Below are 21,052 nucleotides of genomic sequence, written 5' to 3'. Positions count from 1 at the left end.
AATAGGGGCATTGAGTACAAGAGTAAGGAAGTCATGTTGAACTTGTATAAGACATGAGTTAGGCCTCATCTGGAGTACTGCATCCAGTTCTGGGTGCCATACTTGAGGAAGGGTGTGAAAGCTTTGGAGGGAGTACAGAATATACTCACAAGAATGATTCCCGAGATGAAGAACTGTAGCTATGAGAACAGTTTGGGACTCTTTTCCTTGGCAAAAAGACGGCTGAGAGGATACTTGATAGAGGTATTCAAGGTCCTGATGTGTATGGACAGGGTAAGTAGTCAGAAACTGTTCCCATTCAAGAGAACATTTCACCATTTGAAGAGTGAGAGGGCATAGAGTCAAAATAATTGGTAAGGAGTAAATGTGATGAGAGGAAAAACTTTTTCACCCAAAGGGTGGAACAAACTTCCTGAAAGTGTGGTGGAGGCAGGTTCAATTGAGGTATTCAAAAGGGAATGGGATTGCTATCTGAAAGGAGTGTGTGCGCAAAGTTATGGGGATAAGGCAGGGGAGTGGAACTAGGTGGAATGCTCTTTCAGAGAGCCCGTGCAGACTCAATGGGCTGAATGGGCTCCTTCTGCACTGTAAAGATACTGTGATTCCTGATGGGACAGAGGGGGTCTTGGTTTAATGTCTCATCTGTAAGAAGACACCATCTCATTGGGTCTCACCAAAGTCCCGTGCTACTATAGCAAGGCTTCTTTATTCTTGCACACCAATCCCTTTGAAATAAAAGCTAACATGCCAGGCGCTTTCCTAATGCTTACGGTATCTAGCTGGATACGAACTGCTTGTGTTCCTTGTACAATTGCACCCAAGTCTCTCTGAACATCAATATTTACAAGTTTCACACCTTTTAAAAAATATTGTGCTTTTCTACTCTTATGACCAAAGTGAATAACGACACACTTCCCCACATTATACTCCATCTGCCATCTTGTTGACCACGCACTTGTCTATATTTCTTTGCAGCCTCTTTGTGTCCTCCTCACAGCTTGCATTCCCACCTAGCTTTGTATCAGCAAACTTAGATACATTACTCTTTGTCTCTTCATCCAAGTCATTAATATAGATCGTAAATAGCCGAGAGTCCAGTACTGATCCTTGCGGCACTCAACTAGTCACAGCCTGCCAACTGGACAATGACTCATTTATCCCTACTCTCTGCTACCTGCCCGTTAGTCAAACTTCTATCAATGCTAATATATCAGTCCATAAGTCCTTGTGTTGCGTATTAACGACTTGTGTGGCACCTTAACTGATGCCTTTTGGAAATCCAAGTATATTAAATCTACCCTACTAGTTACATCCTCGAAAAACTCTAATAAGTTTTTTTACCAGGATTTCCCTTTTGTAAAACCATGCTGATTTGTTCTAATCAGACTATGCTTTTCTAAGTGCATTGATAAGACTTCCTAAATAAAGATTCCAGTACTTTCCTGATGATAGACGTCAGGCTAACTGGCCTGTAGTTTCCTGTTTTCTCCTTCCTTCCTTTCTTGAAAAACAGTGTTAGATTTGCTAACTTCCAATCCACTGGAACCATTCCAGAATCTAGGGAATTTTGGAAAATCATATCTAGCAAGTTCATTATCTCTGCAGCTCTTTTAGAACCCTAAAATGTAGGACTTCAGGTCCTGGGGATTTGTTGGATTCCAGTTTCTCCAGTACTTTTTCTATGCTGGTATAAATTACCTTAATTTCCCTATTCAAATTAGCCCTTAGATCACCCTCTACTTCTGGTATGTAACCTGTGTCTTCTACTGTGAAGACAGAAAATATTTGTTCAATGTTTCTGCCAATTCCTCATTCCCAATGATAATTTCTCCTGTCTCTTCTTTAAAGACCAAAGTTTACTTTAGCTACTCTCTTCCTTTTCATACTTATAGAAGCTCTTACAATCAGTTTTTTTCTCTTGGCTAGTTTACTATTTTTTCCCTTATTAAATCAACTTTTTGGTGGCCCTCGTTGGTTTCTGAAACACTCCCAATCCCCAGACTTGCTACTGCTTTTTGCAACATTGTAAGCCTCTTCTTTTAATCTAATACTATCCTTAGTCTTCCTGGTAAGACACAATGGTTAGTCTATTTATGTAATCAACCTTAGCCAGTTCTCCCCTCATGCCTATTTAATTGCCTTTGTTTAAATTTAATATTATTGTTTGTGATTGGAGTATGTCATTTTCAATCTTAGTGCGGAATTCAATTATATTATGGTCACTATTTCACAGTAGATCTTTTACTATTACTAACTAACCCTGCCCATTGCACAATACTGGATCTAAAATAGCTTTATCCCCAAGATAAAAGCAAAATACTGTGGGTGTTGAAAATCTGAAACAAAAACAGAAAATGCTGGAAAAGGAAAAACTCAGCAGGTCTAGCAGTACATGTGGAGATAGAAACCGAGTTAACGTTTTGAGTCCGTATGACCCTTCTTCAGGGCTAGAGAGAAGTAGAAATGTGGTGAAATTCATACTATTTAGGGGGTTGGGGGAGAGATGGAGCAGGTGAAGCTGGATACAAGGCCAGCAATAGGTGGGGGCAAAGGAGAGATTGACAGAGATGTCATGAACAAACGGACAAAGGGATTGCTAATGGTAGTGGTAAGGGCTAAAATAAAGAGCTGATAGTGGCATAAAGGTAAGAAAGCAGAATGTGATAATAGCAGAAGAAGGGTAAGCACTTTAAAATAAGATGGAACAAGTTAGGATGGCCCTTTTGGGGGTGGGGTGAAGGGGCAGTGGTGGGGAAAATGGATAGAAAATGGGATGAAGGGGGTAAAACAAAGAATAAAAAAAATAAGTGGATAAAAAATAAAAATGAATTCTGAAAAAAGGGATTAAAAAAAGGGGCGAGGATAGAGGAGAAAGTTCATGGTCTGAAGTTGCTGAACTCCATGCTACGTACAGAAGGCTGCAAAGTGCCTAATCAGAAGATGAGGTACTGTTCCTCAAGTTTGTGTTGGGTTTCATTGGAACATTGCAGCAGGCCAAGGACGGACATGTGGGCATAAGAGCTGGATGGTGTGTCGAAATGGCAAGCGACAGGAAGGTCTGGGTCATGCTTGTGGACAGACCGAAGATGTCCCGCAAAGCAGTTACCCAGTCTGCGTTTCGTCTCCTAAAGAGATGATCACATTGGGAGCAGCGAATGCAGTAGACCAAATTGAAGCTGCAAGTGAAGTGCTGCTTCACCTGAAAGGAGTGTTTGGGCCCTTGGATGGTGGTGAGTTAAAGGAGCAGGTGCTGCAGCTTGTGCAACTGCATGGGAAGGTGCTGTGGGAAGGGGATGGGGTGTTGGGGATGATGGAGGAATGGACCATGGTGCCCCAGAGGGAACAGTCCCTACGGAATGTTGACCGGGGTTTGGGGGTGGGGGGGGGGGGGGGGGGGGGGGGGGGGGGGGGGGGGGGGGTTGGTGTGTGTGTGTGTGTGTGTGTGTGTGTGTGTGTGTGGGTGTGTGTGGCGTGTGGGTGGGTGTGTTTGGTGGTGGCATGGCATCATGCTGGATTTGGCAGAAATGGCATAGGATCTTCTATCCAGCTTCACCTGCCGCACCCCCCCCCCCCCCCCCCCCCCCACCACCCCAAACAGTATAAATTTCATCACATTTCTACTCTTTAGCTCTGAAGAAGGGTCATACAGACTCGAAATGTTAACTCTGTTTCTAGCTTTATCCCCAGTTGGTTCCATAACCTGTTGCTTTTGTGACAGTTTCCTGGAGCATTCTACGAACTTATCTAACTGACCACCTTTGCCAATTTGATTGCTCCAGCCTATAAGACAACCAGCAAATAATGCATTATATTGTTGCAAGCTCCAATAATTAATTGCTTAATGCTCTGTCCAACAGTATAACCATTGTTAGAGGGCTTATAAACTACTCACAAGTACTGGCTAATATTAGATTCTATTATTACCATTACTTTTCAGACCCAGCCACCCCACCTATTCCCTCCCAGCCCCAAGCATCTACCAATCTACCCACTCAGATCCTCCTGGTACAGAAGAGAATGAGGGCGCATGGGTCATATTGGCAAAAATAAAAAGAAACAATGTCACACATCCCTCCGAGTGGGACTCCTGCTGAAATTCTGAGTCGGAGCCAAAGTCTGGCTTAGGTCCATGTGAGGGTGCAGACAGGTAGAAATGTAAAGAAAGACAGAATGAGGCAAACAGAATGTGAAAGTGAAGAAAAGATAAGAAAGCGGTAATTAGACTCAAGGACAAAACGTGCACAGAAACAACAATGGGTTGCAATATTTTTTCCAGTTTTTATGTGTCTGTAACAAACTAAAAGCTTCAGGTTTGTAATCAAAATTGCAAAACAAATTCTTCAAGAACATTCAAGATTTCATTAGAAATAGTCAAAGAAAATCTTCCCATCATATTAATGAGGTCTAACATATTGCACCAGAGACAGGCTCCTCAATAACAGAAAGCATGCAAAAGACATGGAGTAAGGGAAACAAAAAGGAGAGAAAAAATTAAAGAGGGGAGGTATGTGGGAAACAAACAGGAAAAGAAACATTTGTCTCTGAGCAACGCCACAGGAGATAAAATTGTACAAAAAATATACTCAAATGATGCAAACTTTTATCAGCAAGATATATGTAAGTATAAGATTCACTGAGCTGAAACTGCTGTATAAAATTCACTTATTGTTAATGTCCTTCAGAATTTCAAACTCCAAAGTAGGACTGAAATAGCTGTACAGGCAGAAAACCTTGAGAATGTAATTTTCCTTTAAAGAATGCCTCTGCAATTTTAACTACAAAAAGTTAAATGTGTTACGATATTTTCTTCAGGTATTCTCACTCCCATTCCATTTTCTGTGTAAGTGGTTCTGATGTTCTCCAATTAGATACAGATAAGTTGTACAAGAGCAAAATACTGTTGGAGACCTGAAGTAAAGAGAGAAAATGCCAGAAATAGGTCTGGCAGCATCTGTGGAAAGTTTCAGGATAAAAGGTCATTGACCTAAAACGTTAACTCTGTTTCTCTCTCCACAGAGATAAAAACAAAAAAATTGCCGATGCTGGAAATCCAAAACAAAAACAGAATTACCTGGAAAAACTCAGCAGGTCTGGCAGCATCGGCGGAGAAGAAAAAAGTTGACATTTCGAGTCCTCATGACCCTTCGACAGAACTTGAGTTCGAGTCCAAGCAAAAGTTGAAATATAAGCTGGCTTAAGGTGTGTGGGGGGGGGCGGAGAGAGAGAGAGAGAGAGAGAAGTGGAGGGGGTTGGTGTGGTTGTAAGGACAAACAAGCAGTGATAGAAGCAGATCATCAAAAGATGTCACCAACAATAGAACAAAAGAACACATAGGTGTTAAAGTTGGTGTATTATCTATACGAATGTGCTAATTAAGAATGGATGGTAGGACACTCAAGGTATAGCTCTAGTGGGGGTGGGGAGAACATAAAAGATTTAAAAATATTTAAAAATAATGGAAATAGGTGGGAAAAGGAAAATCTATATAATTTATTGGAAAAAAAACAAAAGGAAGGGGGAAACAGAAAGGGGGTGGGGATGGGGGAGGGAGCTCACGACCTAAAGTTGTTGAATTCAACAACTTTAGGTCGTGAGCTCCCTCCCCCATCCCCACCCCCTTTCTGTTTCCCCCTTCCTTTTTTTTCCAATAAATTATATAGATTTTCCTTTTCCCACCTATTTCCATTATTTTTAAATATTTTTAAATCTTTTATGCTCTCCCCACCCCCACTAGAGCTATACCTTGAGTGCCCTACCATCCATTCTTAATTAGCACGTTCATTTAGATAATATCACCAACTTTAACACCTATGTGTTCTTTTGTTCTATTGTTGTTGACATCTTTTGATGATCTGCTTCTATCACTGCTTGTTTGTCCCTACAACCACACCCTCCCTCCACTTCTCTCTCTCTGCCCCCCACACACACACACACCTTAAACCAACTTATATTTCAACTCTTTCTTGGACTCGAACTCAAGTTCTGTCGAAGGGTCATGAGGACTCGAAACGTCAACTCTTTTCTTCTACGCCGATGCTGCCAGACCTGCTGAGTTTTTCCAGGTAATTGTTTTTGTTTTGGATTTCCAGCATCTGCAGTTTTTTTGTTTTTATCTCTGTGTTTAATTGACTGCCACTGCTCTTCAAGAAATGCCTACCTCCTTGAAGAAGTTCTGTTCTTCTCTGCGACAAGATTTCCGTACCTCTCTTTTGCCTTGCTCACCTTCATTGCTTTCCATTTCCCTCCTGGTGTTTGACAAGGTGTTTACTAAAACCCGCTTTCACAGCCATATCTCCTTTCTCAGTGACTGTCTCCGCCTCCGACTTACCCCACGTGGATTTCAACTGAAATTCCACCCCTCATGTTTCGAACCCACCCAGGATTACAAGTATCTCCGGGACATAAAACGTTTCTCGGACTGCTGTTCCCGTCACATTCTCAAATCCACACTCAGTGCCATGCGCCGCCATATGAACACACTCGACCTCTCCCTCCAGCAGCACTGCCGTACCCTTTTTCAAAGCTGCGCGTGCCCCCAGTTTCATTTTATTCTTCGGCTCATCCGACGCCTCAACAAGAAACTTTTTCTCTTTCTCTCAAGTGCTAAGGAACGCAAGCTCCAACAACTCATCGACACCAACACCTATCCAGGACCCTCCACCCCTGCCTGTCCCTCCGTCCCCACCCCATCTTCCAATCCCAGCCCCAGCTGTGTATTCACTATACCTCCTGACCTTCCCCTCTCCGATGCTGAACGTTCAGTGCTCAGCAAAGGACTTAGTTTCATACCCTTACGCCCTCACCTCAATGAATTTCGGGCTCAGCATGATGCTGAACTCTTCTTCCGCCGTCTTCGTCTCCGGGCTCACTTCTTTGGGCAGGAGTCCTCTCCCCATTCAACGGATCCTTTCACCCACCTCCAATATTCTCCCTCCACCTGGACCTCTCCCTCTGGATTCTTACCTTCTCTTGATCTTTTCATTGAGAACTGTCGGCGCGACATTAGTCGTCTCAATTTCTCTGCTCCTCTCACCCATTCTAACCTGTCTCTCTCTGAACTTACTGCATTCCATTCTCTCAGGTCCAACCCTAACATTGTCATCAAACCCGCTGACAAGGGTGGTGCTTTTGTTGTCTGGCGCACTGACCTCTACCTCGTGGAGGCTGAGTGTCAACTCGCAGACACTTCCTCCTACCTCTCCCTGGACCTTGACCCCACCACTGAACATCAAACCATTGTTTCCAGGACTGTCACTGACCTCATCTCCTCTGGGGATCTTCCTCCCACAGCTTCCAACCTGATAGTCGCCCAACCTCGGACGGCCCGCTTCTATCTCCTACCCAAAATCCACAAACAGAACTGCCCCGGTAGACCGATCGTCTCAGCTTGCTCCTGCCCCACAGAACTCATTTCTCGTTATCTTGACTCCCTTCTCTCTCCCCTTGTCCAGTCCCTTCTCACCTACATTCGTGATTCCTCTGACACCTTACGTCACATCAACAATTTCCAGTTCCCTGGCCCCAACCACATCCTCTTCACCATGGACGTCCAATCCCTCTACACCTCTATCCCCCACCAGGATGGTGTGAGGGCCCTTAGCTTCTTCCTCGAACAGAGGCCTGAACAATCCCCATCCACCACTACTCTCCTCCGTCTGGCTGAACTTGTTCTCATGCTGAACAATTTCTCCTTCAACTCCTCTCACTTCCTCCAAATAAAAGGTGTGGCTATGGGTACCCGCATGGGCCCCAGCTATGCCTGTCTCTTTATGGGGTATGTGGAACATTCCTTGTTCCAGTCCTACTCCGGCCCCCTTCCACAACTTTTTCTCCGGTACATCGATGATTACTTCGGTGCTGCTTCATGCTCTCGTCGGGACTTGGAAAAATTGATTAATTTTGCTTCCAATCTCCACCCCTCCATCATTTTCACATGGTCCATCTCTGACACTTCCCTTCCCTTCCTTGACCTCTCTGTCTCAATCTCTGGTGATAGACTGTCCACCAATATCCATTACAAACCCACCGACTCCCACAGCTATCTCGACTACAGCTCCTCACACCCAGCTTCCTGTAAGGACTCCATCCCATTCTCTCAGTTCCTTCGCCTCCGTCGCATCTGTTCCGATGATGCTACCTTCAAAAACAGTTCCTCTGACATGTCCTCCTTCTTCCTTAACCGAGGTTTTCCACCCACAGTCGTTGACAGGGCCCTCAACCGTGTCCGGCCCATCTTCCGCGCATCCGCCCTCACACCTTCTCCTCCCTCCCAGAAACATGATAGGGTCCCCCTTGTCCTCACTTATCACCCCACCAGCCTCCGCATTCAAAGGATCATCCTCCGCCATTTCCGCCAACTCCAGCATGATGCCACCACCAAACACATCTTCCCTTCACCCCCCCATCGGCATTCTGTAGGGATTGCTCCCTCCAGGACACCTTGGTCCACTCCTCCATCACCCCCTACTCCTCAACCCCCTCCTATGGCACCACCCCATGCCCACGCAAAAGATGCAACACCTGCCCCTTCACTTCCTCTCTCCTCACCGTCCAAGGGCCCAAACACTCCTTTCAAGTGAAGCAGCATTTCACTTGCATTTCCCCCAACTTAGTCTACTGCATTCGTTGCTCCCACTGTGGTCTCCTCTACATTGGAGAGGCCAAACGTAAACTGGGCGACCGCAGAACACCTGTGGTCTGTCCGCAAGAATGACCCAAACTTCCCTGTCGCTTGCCATTTTAACACTCCACCCTGCTCTTTTGCCCACATGTCTGTCCTTGGCTTGCTGCGTTGTTCCAGTGAAGCTGGAGGAACAACACCTCATCTTCCGACTAGGCACTTTACAGCCTTCCGGACTGAATATTAAATTCAACAACTTTAGGTCTTGAGTCCCTCCCCCATCCCCACCCCCTTTCTGTTTCCCCCTTCCTTTTGTTTTTTTTTCCAATAAATTATATAGATTTTTCTTTTCCCACCTATTTCCATTATTTTTAAATATTTTTAAATCTTTTATGTTCTCCCCACCCCCACTAGAGCTATACCTTGAGTGCCCTACCATCCATTGTTAATTAGCACATTCGTTTAGATAATATCACCAACTTTAACACCTATGTGTTCTTTTGTTCTATTGTTGGTGACATCTTTTGATGATCTGCTTCTATCACTGCTTGTTTGTCCCTACAACCACACCAACCCCTTCCACTTCTCTCTCTCTCTCTCCGCACCCCCCCCCCCCCACACACCTTAAACCAGCTTATATTTCAACTCTTTCTTGGACTCGAACTCAAGTTCTGTCGAAGGGTCATGAGGACTCGAAACGTCAACTCTTTTCTTCTCTGCCGATGCTGCCAGACATGCTGAGTTTTTCCAGGTAATTCTGTTTTTGTCTCTCGCCACAGATGCTGCCAGACCTGCTGAATATTTCCAACATTTTTGTCTTCGTTATTGATAAGTTATCCAAACTTCTTTCAGATGAAACATTGACCTAGGAATCAGCCCAGTTGACAAGTGATGACTCTTACCCACTATGCACACAGTCGCAATTGGTGGTTCTGATCAAACCTAGGTGATGGGCAGATCTGACTACCTGACTGAAGCATTGTCTTCTTTTAGCAAAGGGGGGTTCAAACAGTTCAACATGAAGTACAATGCTAAAATTAGAATGCTCAGACAACACTTCAGAAAACTATCCACGTTTCACTATTTGTTTCTAAACATGCATTGTTTTTGACTGTAATTTCAGATTTTCAAAATCCAGCAACAGATAACAAAACAAGTGCAATTTTAACTATTGCATGACAACTTAAGATGTAATGTTCAAATGAAATTTTATATTAAAAAAATTCCAAGGTTCTCCAAAATCTAGGCTGATAATCACAACACAACTGTATCATACAGGCCAAATGGTAACAGGTACAGTTCCTAATCTGAGCTGGGTTAACTGGTTTCAGCAAGGTCATATATGGAGATACCAATGTCAAGATCTCAAGAGGAGAAGCTTAGTAAATTGATGCTCTACAGTATACACCTAGCAGTATAACAGCTCCTTAACTCTAATTAAATAGATGCTGCTTTTAAATCCTCAAACACAACATCCTTTTCCATGGAAGTAATCTGCAAATGGCATATGAAAGTACAATTCAAAGGTTCTTTTAATGTTATCTATACTGTAATACTGCTTTTTTCACTTTCACAGAATCACAGAAACACCGTGCAGAAGAGGCCCTTCGGCCCATCGAATCTGCACTGACACGTGAGAAACACCTGACTTACCTACCTAATCCCATTTACCAACACTTGGCCCATAGCCTTGAATGTTATGACGTGCCAAGTGCTCATCCAGGTACTTTTTAAAGGATGTGAGGCAACCCGCCTCCACCACCCTCCCAGGCAGCGCATTCCGGACAGTCACCACCCTCTGGGTAAAAGAGTTTTTCCTCACATCCTCCCTAAACCTCCTGACATTCACCTTGAACTTGTGTCCCCTCATGACTGACCTTTCAACTAAGGGGAACAGCTGCTCCCTATCCACCCTGTCCATGCCCCTCATAATCTTGTACACCTCAATCAGGTCGACCCTCAGTCTTCTCTGTTCCAACAAAAACAACCCAAGTCTATCCAACCTATCTTCATAACTTAACTGTTTCATCCCAGGCAACATTCTGGTGAATCTCCTCAGCACTCCCTCCAGTGCAATCACATCCTTCCTATAATGTGGTGACCAGAACTGCACACAGTACTCCAGCTGTGGCCTCACCAAGGTTCTATACAACTCCAACATGACCTCCCTACTTTTGTAACCTAATCCTTGATTGATAAAGACAAGTGTCCCATATGCCTTTCTCACCATCCCGCTAACATGTCACTCTGCCTTCAGAGATCCATGGACACACATGCCAAGGTCCCTTTGTTCCTCAGAACTTTGTAGTGTCATGCCATTCATTGAATACTTCCTTGTCAAATTACTCCTTCCAAAGTGTATCATCTCACACTTTTCAGGGTTAAATCCCATCTGCTACTTATCTGCCCATTTGACCATCCCGTCTATATCTTCCTGTAGCCCAAGACACTCAGCCTCACTGTTAACCACCCAGCCAATCTTTGTGTCATCTGCAAACTTACTAATCCTACCCCCCACACAGTCGTCTAAGTCGTTTATATAAATGACAAATAATAGGGGACCCAGCACAGATCCCTGTGGTACACCACTGGACACTGGCTTCCAGTCACTAAAGCAGCCTTCTGTCATCACCCTCTGTCTCCTACACTAAGCCAATTTTGAATCCACCTCATCAATTTACCCTGTAACCCAAGTGCATTTGCCTTCTTTATAAGTCTCCCATGTGGGACCTTGTCAAAGGCTTTGCTGAAATCCATATAAACTACATCAACTGCACTACCCTCATCTACACACCTGGTCACCCCCTCAAAAAATTAATCAAATTTGTTAGGCGTGACCTCCCTCTGACAAAGCCACGCTGACTATTCCTGATCAAACCTTGCCTCTCCAAGTGGAGATAGATTCTCTCCTTCAGAATTTTTTCCAATAGTTTCCCTACCACTGACGTGAGACTCGCTGGTTTGTAGTTCCCTGGCTCATCTCTACAACCCTTCTTAAATAGCAGAACCACATTAGCTGTTCTCCAGTCCTCTGCCACCTCCCCCGTGGCCAGAGAGGGATTAAAAATTTGGGTCAGAGCCCCTGCGATCTCCTCCCTTGCCTTCTTCAGCAGTCTGGGACACAAATCATCCAGACATAGAGATCTGTCCACTTTTAAGTCTGCCAACACCTCCAATACCTTGTCACTCCCTATATCAATTTGCTTAAGAAGCTGGCAGTCTCTGTCCCCAAGTTCCATATCTTCATCCTCAATCTCTTGGGTGAAGACAGATGTGAAGCATTCGTTCAACACTCTAGTGATGTCCTCTGGCTCCACCCATAGATTGCCCCCTTGGTCCCTTTCCCTGGTTATCCTTTCTCCACATTGATATACTTATAGAAAATCTTGGGATTTTCCCTTTTACCAGCCAGAGCTTTCTCATATCCTCTCTTTGCTCTCCTAATTACTTTCTTAAGCTCCACCCTGCCCTTTCTGTACTCCACTAATGCTTCTGCTGATTTGCTCCCCCTGTACCTGCTAAAAGCCTCTCTTTTCCTTCTCATCGTTTCTTGAATATCTCTGGTCATCCATGGTTCTCTGGACTTGTCACTCCTTCCTATTGCCCTAGAGGGAACATGTTGAGCCTGTATCCTCCCCATTTCCTTTTTGAACGCCGCCCCCACTGCTCTTCTGTAAATTTCCCCACAAGTAGCTGTTCCAAGTCTACCTTGGCCAGATCCTGCCTTATTTTACTAAAATCCGCTCTCCCCCAATCCAAAACATTTTTTTGCAACTTGTCTATTTCTTTGTCCATAACAAGCTTAAATGGTACCATGTTGTGGTCGCAATCACTAAAATGCATTAAAGTTGAGGCCATCCAGCCTTGCCTTACTCCCTTGAAGCTTAATGCAGCTGTACTCCCTCTCACTTGATTGTTTTACTTTATTATGATGTGTCCCTATTCTGCTAACATTCTGTGTCCCCATCCCCCTGCCGAATTAGTTTAAACTCCTCCCAAAAGCACTAGCAAACCTGCCCGCAAGGATGTTAGGCCCGCTCTGGTTCAGATGTAAAGATTCAGGAATCTTTATTTCAGATTAAAATAGCAATGGTAGAAAAAAAAAGGTGCTGAACTATGTGTCAAGACTAGCAGAGTTGAAGTCATTACATTACCAAAAAATGTTTTAAATGCTTTCATATGTTATTTGCAGATATATGTAAACCCAAAGTTAAAGTTTAACGGTGCACAAGGCCTTCATAAACACTCTGTATATAGATCCCATGTGCAAACTGTAATGTTTATTAAAAATCATGAGAAGCAGAACAGTTACATTGACGCAATAGCATCTCTGGTATAAAGGTCACGTGGTCCCCTAATTTTTTTTTCAGCAAAGTGTGAAAGCATTTATATCATGAATGATTAAAAGGGAAACTTGAGAATCAAAATATTTTGTTTAAAGATATATCATTGTAATATCTGGTCTACAACTTCATCTGCATTACATAGAATGTACAGCACCCATCCATATTAGCACAAACTTATATTCCTTTTTCCTTCATTTATTAATCTAGCTTCTTTTTAACTGCATCTGTGCTATTCATCTCAGCCACTCTGTGGTATCAAGATCCACATTCTAACTACTCTTCCAGTAAAGAAGTTTCTCTGGCATGTTTTTGGATTTATTCATGAATATACTATATTTGTGGCCTCCAGATTTGGTCTCCCCACAAGTGGAATCATCATCTCTACATCTATCCTATCAAACCCTTTCATAATCTTAAAGACCCCCATCAGGTCACTTCTCAGGCTTCTCTTTCCTAAAGAAAAGAGCCCTAGCCTGTTCATCCTTTCTTAATGGATGTAGCCCCTCATTTCTAGTATCATCCTTGGAATCCATTTTTGTATCTTCTGCAGTGCCTCAGATTCTTTTCTAACGTGGAGACCAAACTATGCATAGTATCTATTTACCAGGACGGACGGACGGACAGACGGGGGGGGGGCAGCTGCGGGTTACCATCAGAATAACAATAACTTTGGAGAAAGGGAAACATTATTTCCAGTTAGCTGTATTTTGACCTCATGTCTTTGTCAAAAACTAGTATTTGAATAATTGTTGATACCTGCTCCAAAAATGTGGTTGGCATTAAATCTGAAGCTAACTTACGCATTTCTCTGCTTTGCAATATAGTGACAACATGTCAAAAGGACTTCAATAGCTACAAAATGCTTTGGGGCATCTTGAAATTATGAAAGGTACTATAAAATGTAAATGTATTTCTTCCTTTACACCAGATGAAATAATCAAAGTGACTGGTGTGAGAATGAAATAAGGGAGAAATGCATTGGAAATTTCAATTTACTTGTAAAACAATTACTATTGAATGGATATGAACAAAGTTTGCGTAATAGTGTGTTGATCTGTTTGAGCTCCCTCCACTTGCTTTCCTTATGGAACTTTGCTTTGTGCAGGCTGTAAACGCTTGTGGCTGTTCTTTGAGATTTAAAAAAATTTCAGTCTACACCAGCCCTAGGCAAGTAAGTTCCCAGCTTTGGCAAAATTGAGAACATGAGAACAGAACTTAGAAGGAACATCATTGTGTTAGTGCTCCATTTCCAAACCTTTGAGTGTTTTTTTCCCCCCAATTCTTGTTGTACTTCTGGTTCTTTGTGGTAATACTTTCTTACCCAATTTAAAACTTATTGTGTATTGTTGAGATCTCCATTTCATTCGCTTTTAAATTTTTGTTCTTGCAGGAATGGTTGAGCAGTGGGAGTGGGGGGGAGGGGGAAGAGGTCAATCCTTCAAAGAGAAGATAGTTCGGGTAAAGTCTTGGTACGTATAAAAGAGGAAAAAGGGAAAGGCATCCAAAGCTAGAACTAGGTGATTAAAGATAGAGAGAGAAACAGAAAAAGGAGGCCAATGCTAATTGTCAGGCTCACAATAAGGTACAGAATCAAGCTGAACACAGAACACACAGAGAACCGAAAAAGAAAGTAAAAGTGTCGGAGAGAGGGTATGAGAAAAGATTAGCAGATGATATCAAAGAGAACAGTGAAGCTCTTTTTCTTATTCACTCACAAGATGTGAACATCACTGGCAAAGCCAGCATTTCTTGCCACTCCCAACTGTCCTCAAGGTGGAGTGAGCTGCCTTCTTGAACTGTTGCAGTTGTGTAGGTACACCCAGTGATGGTAGGGAGGGGATTCCAGGTTTTTGACCCAGCAGTGAAGGAACAGCAATATAGTTTCAAATCAGAATGGTGTCTAGTTTGTTGGAGAGGTCTAAATATTATCGCACTTCCTGTAATAACCATTTTGAAATGTTTGTAATGTTCCTTTTATTATACTGAAGCACCTCAGAGCGCACATGACTGATGTAGAAAATTTCTATATCACTGTGCTTTGTGATGGCCATTTTCAAACATTTTGTAATGTTCTTTTGGATATTTTATGAATAAAGTATATTTTTTGCACAATAAACCTGAAGGTGATGGCATTCCCATGCTTCTGCTGCCCTTTTCCTTGCAGATGGTTGCCGATTTAGCACTTGCTGTCAAAGGGTGAGTTGCTGCGTCATACATATAGTGGACACAGCCCACCAGTGTGTGCTGGTGGTATAGGGAGTGAATGTTTAAGGTGCTGATAAACTGGGCTGCTTTGTTGTTGATGGCGTTGAGCTTCTTGAGCATTGCCGAAGTTGCACTCAGTCAGGCAAGTGGGGAGTATTCCATCACACTCCTGACTTGTGCCTTGTAGATAGAGGACAGGTTTTGGGGAGTCGGAAGATGAGTTACTCGCTGCAGAATTCCCATCTTCTGAATTGCTTTTGTTACTACAATATTTATATGGCTACTCCAGTTAAGTTTCTGGTCAATAAACATATAATTATAAAAGGATAGTCAAAGAAAGGCTGGTTCCAATTAGGAACCAAAAAGGAGGCAACAGACGAGATACAAAATGAATACATTGCAACTCTCTTCACAAAGCAGGAAATGAAGTAGTCTTGAAATTGGACAGGATAGAAACAGTAAAAGAGGAGGAACTTTAACAGTTGGCAGCACACAAAAATAAAAAAGTCGCCCGAGTCCCAGGTTGCTGAAGGAAGCAAGGTTAGAAATAAAGGCTGATTTAATCACAATCTTTCAATGCACCTTGGATGTGGGAATGGTGTCAGAGGGAAAAAGGAGTATGTGTGACTAGCAGAGGGGACTGATGAGGGTAATGCAGTTGATGTGTATATGGACTTGCAAAAAGCACTTGATAGGGTGCTACATAATAGGCTTCAATTTTGCTAACAAATCTATGGGATTAAAGAGGTAGTGGCAGCATGGATACAAAATTGACTGAGACAGAGAGTAGACAGTGGTGGTGATTGCTGTTTTTCAGATTGGATAGAAGTATATAGTGGTGTCCCCAGGGTTGGTGGTAGGACCAATACACTTTTTGATATATATTGATGACCTGGGCTTGGGCAGAGAGCATCATTCCAAAGTTTGCACATGACATAAATCTGTTTACTACGTTTTCAAGTTAAAAGGATAGCAGCAGACTTCAGGAGGACAGATAAGACCGGTGAATATGGCAGGAGAAATTTAATGCAGAGAAGTATGAGTGATGCATTTTGGAACCAAAAACTAAACATTACAATTTTAAGATGGGCGCAGGAACAGAAAGGCCTGGGGTTCACCGACACAAATTTTTGGAGGCGGATGAAGTAGTCAAAAAGCCTGTTAGAAAAGCATACGGGATCTTTGGCTTTATAAATAGAGGCATAGGTTAAAAAAAGCAAGGACGCCATGGTAAACCTTTATAAAGTCATTACTCAGGCCTAAGTATTGGGTCCATCTGGACACAATACTTTAGGAAGATGTCATGACTTTGGAGAGGATGGAATGGAGATCTACTAGAACAGTATCATGGCTGAGAGAGTTCACATTATGTGAAGAAAAGGAACTGCGATAACTGTTCTGAGAGCAGAGACAGTTATGGGGAAATTTAATAAAGGTGCTCAAAATTACAATGGGTTTTTATAGAGCTGACAGGGAGAAACTGTTTTCACAGGCACTAAAGTTTGTAACCAGAGGAAACAGATTTAAGATAAATGGCAAAAGAAACAGGGAGAGATGAAGAGAATTTTTTTTTAAAAACACAGCAAGTTAATATGATCTGATTGAAAAGGTGATGGAAGCTGATTCAACAGCAAATTTCAAAAGGAAGTTGGAAGGAAAAAAAAAACTTCTAGGTCACAGGGATTGGGGCTAAGTGCCAGCACAGGCACGATGGGTCTAATAGCCTCCCTCTGTGCTCTGTGATTCTATGAAGTGCATAAATAAACTGACCAAGATATTAAAACAAATTCTGCAACCTCCTACAACACTAGCCACACAGTATGCATTTAAGATTCTGGCAACTTTGTGATCAGACGCAGTTACTATTTGTATCGCCAAATATAGGTCAATTTTAATATGTAGCAGCTTTATCATCAAGCGCATAACACAAAGTATGTTTTCAGAAGGTCTCAACTAAAGAAAGAAATTACATTTACATTGTGCCTTTCACAACCTCAAGATGATTCAGAGATATATATTGGCCAAGACAACAAAAGAACATGATGTTTCATATCCAGCTGAAAGGACAGACTGCATCTCAATTGAATATTGAATCTGATGCACGGCACCAACAGAGCAGTACACCCTCAATACTACACTAAAGTGTCCATGTATATTATTTGGCCAAATGTCTGGAGTGGGGCTTGAACTCTCAATCTCCTTATAGAGACAAAACTGCCACCACTGAGCATTGGCTGACACTTAACCAAAGCTTTCTAGTTTCCTGTAAATTTTGAAAAATATTTTTTCACTTATTTCTCCTTATGGCCCTTCAGTTCCAAGTATACACTTGCAAATAAATTGAGAAGACCGACACTTGTGGTGTACCCACATTTTCTAGCATACCACAAAAGAGCATCGCCTCAGCCAAAAACAAATGTCGAATGCTTTCAGTAAGATGCAATGCTCAGGAAGTGACGAAAGAAAATCAGACTCTACACATGTAGTAAAGGACTTGGGTATTCCAGTAACTCTTGAAGAAAAACCTAAAGTTAGCTTCGAGGTACAGAGGTTAATCATAGTTTTTTTAATGGAAAGGATGTGTTTGACAAATTTAACAGAATTTCTTGAAGTGACGAATTGGATTAAGGCAAAACGAGTAAATGCACTGTATATGGAATTTCAAGGGCATTCCATAAAGTGGCTCACTTTATAAAACACTCAGGTGTACAGCAGATAGGAAATGTCAAATGAATAGAGAGTTTGCTAATGGACAAAAAAGTTAGGCTAACCGGTGCTGATTAGGTTGGAGAAAGATTGGAAGTTCCAGAGCCATAAATCAATACAGCATTTATTTTTTGTTTGTACGCAATTAGATGATTTAGATTGGAGTACTAGGAGAACCATATCAAAATTTACCAATGGCACAGTAAGGCAAAAGGCAAGCAGTAAAGTGGATTGTAAAAGCCTTCAAGAGGGCAACAGCAAACAGACCATAGATAAAATTTAATGTAGGGAACTGTGTGCAATGCCTTTAATAAAGAAAAAGGAATTAGAATATATACTCAATTGAAAGATGCAAAAGGCTGTAAAGGAGTAGGGGCTCAAATACATAATTTCTTGAAATTCAAGGCTATGGGCCAAGTGCTGGTAAATGGGATTAGGTAGGTCAGGTGTTTCTCATGTGTCGGTGCAGACCCGATGGGCCGAAATGCCTCTCCTGAACTGAGAGATTCTGTGATTCTGCAGGGGATAAATAGAGCTTGAAAATAAACAGGCAAATGTTAATGGTTCTTTTAAATAGGAAGGTAGTGAACAAGGCCAAAGTAGTAAAGGTAAATTTGTACAAGGCTATAGTTGGAATCACAGTTGAGTTTTGGATGCATCGTTATAGAATAGGCATTAAAGCTATGGGATATGGAGAGTAGATTCATTAAAATGGCACCTTACATGAGGAACTGTAGTTCTGAAGAGAGACTTGAGATACTGGGGTCATTTGCACTTGTTTCAAAGAAAGTAAAAGATGATGTAATGGTGGTTTTTAAAGTTAAAAATGGTTTTGATAGTGTGAACAGTGAAAGGTTATCCTGTGATGAAAGACTATCAATTTAAAACAGTTACAAAATAAATGCACTAAAGTTTTGAGAAATTTCTTTACACTGAACTGGTGGAATGCTTTGTCACAGAAAGGAGTTCAGGTAGAGATCGTTCTATTTTTTGAAGAGAAAAATATTTGAAGCAGGGGAATATTCAAGGTTATGGGGTTTGTTTCAAAAATGCTCTGGCAAAAAGCTGAATAGTCACCTTCTGAGCTTTAAACAGTTATTGCTGTCAGGAAAGTGCCTATCTCTTTTTGCTCTTTTAATTATTGCTGTATGAAATAGTGTACTTGAAATATCTGTAAAAAACCAGCTGATGTACCTCAGGCAGAATTATCTAAATTTACTGTACTGTACATCAAAGATACACTTTTCCTCGAACCTTGTCTAAACATACAACTGACCCAATAATGGTTGATCAGTTCTCCAGGCTTTATAATTAGAGCTGTAAGAAAGCTGGGGGCCACTGCTTCCTTTCCAGATTCATAGCACTGCTCCCCACCCACCCATATTCCTATTGTGGAGCATAATGTTGATCACATCATTGGCTGGCTGCTAAGCTAAAATATTTAGCCATGAGAAAATATTGATTATAAAAAGGATATGTATTTGAGGTCAGGTCACATGGACATTTCATACATTTTTTTCCTGAGAAATGTGTCACGCCCCTTTAACCTAAACAGAGCCAGACACAGCATCAGTTACACAAAACAGAAACACAGGCAATCTCGGGGATGACCACACGAATTGACCTGGCGATATAAATTCACTCTGTTTTGTCGTTGGAGTGAACGATGACTCCATCCAGAAACTGGCCGGCCTTGCCTGACACCTTTTTTTTTTTAAAAAAAAAGAAAGAAACCTACTGAGCGATCAAGACAACCCAAACACTGAAGCATGTCCAAGGAGGAAGTCCCTCCCCTCCCCTCCCCTCCCCATCCCATCCCATCCCATCCCTCCCCAAAACAAGGGGAAATTCAATTACATAATCCGATTCGGACACACCATCGACAACACAAGACTTGAAGACCCTTCTCCACCCCCCAACCCCAAATATAATGAGCCAAAGCCCCATGGAGTGAGCCCAGGGTTAGAGGGTTAAATGGAGACCCCCTCCCCCTCCCCCTCCCCGATAGGACCCTGACCATCCTCTTGGCCCCACTCACCTCCGTCGGCTGCTGCTAGAGGCTGCCCGTCTCCCTCCGGCTTCTCCCTGGGCTTCTGGCTGCGGTGCCTGAAGTGACAATAAGGCCGGTTACAGGAGGAGGAGGAGGAGGAGGAGGAACCGGAGCCGGAGCCGGAGCCGGAGCCGCCGCCGTAAAACGGACACTCGATGCTGCGGAAAAACTCGGTGGATCGCAGCATTCTGCACTCGGGCCCCGGCCTCGGGGACAAGGCATAATCCCCGAGAGAGTAATGTGGGGGTGGGGGTCGTGTGGTTTTTTTTTTGGGGGGGGGGGGGTGGTGGGGGGTGTACAAGACGAAGCTGGACAGGGAGGGTGGGTGGGTGGAGCGGCCTTCAACCCCGAGTGTGGGCCTCTCTCACTCCCTCAGCTCCGCCCGCCCCCCGCCAGCCGCCGCCGTCACCACCACCGCCGCCGCCGCCATCTTGGTTCCATCCAGCCTCTGACGTCATTGAGACCTCCCGCCCTCAGCGCACGTTTTCGCGGAAGGGAGGGGAGGGGAGGGGGCGGGGCGGGGGGGGGGTGTTAAAGGACAGAAATTGCATTTATGTAGCACCTGTCACCACCACAGGACCTCAGCAACACCCCCTCCCACCCCCACCCCCACCCCAGAGCACTTTACCCTTACTCTAAAGTCACTGCTGTAATGTTGGAATCAATTTGCACACAGCAAGCTCCCCCAAACCACAAATGGGATCGCAAACAGGTCATTTTGTTTTTGTGATGTGGATTGAGGGATAAATGTTGGCTACTTAAGGGCTGACTCCCTTCCTTTTCTTAATCACACCATGGATCTTTTAGGGAAACAAAATTACCTGGAAAAGCTCAGCAGACGTGACAGCGTCTGCGGAGAGGGACACAGCTAACGTTCCGAGTCTGTATGACTAAGAGTCATTCGGACCCGAAACGATAACTGTGTTCCTCTCCGCAGATGCTGTCAGACCTGCTGAGTTTTTCCAGGTATTTTTGCTTTTGCTTCGGATTTCCAGCATCCGCTGTATTTTGCTTTTATCATGGATCTTTTACATCCAGCTAAGAGAAGGATTTAATATTCACCGCTGGATGGTAAAAAGATTGGTGTTGATTTTAACCCCCACCGCTTCCAAAATTGAAGTTACT

General features: G+C 43.1%; 1 protein-coding gene across 3 annotated transcripts in view; it reads right to left on the bottom strand.

The window, feature by feature from the left end:
* Positions 1 to 20,165, bottom strand: part of rexo1 (REX1, RNA exonuclease 1 homolog) — a 108,946-nt gene extending 88,781 nt beyond the window's left edge. For all 3 annotated transcript variants that reach the window (XM_041204467.1, XM_041204468.1, XM_041204469.1), the window contains exon 1: positions 19,916 to 20,165. In XM_041204467.1, the coding sequence (XP_041060401.1) occupies positions 19,916 to 20,114 (199 nt within the window). In that variant the 5' untranslated portion in view covers positions 20,115 to 20,165. The remainder of the gene's footprint in view (positions 1 to 19,915) is intronic.
* Between the last annotated feature and the right edge of the window lie 887 nt (positions 20,166 to 21,052).

The sequence above is a fragment of the Carcharodon carcharias genome, chromosome 14 (genome assembly GCF_017639515.1).
Source record: "Carcharodon carcharias isolate sCarCar2 chromosome 14, sCarCar2.pri, whole genome shotgun sequence".
Lineage (NCBI taxonomy): Eukaryota > Metazoa > Chordata > Chondrichthyes > Lamniformes > Lamnidae > Carcharodon > Carcharodon carcharias.
The sequence above is the reverse complement of the archived record's forward strand: the minus strand, read 5'-3'. Positions and strand labels throughout refer to the sequence as shown.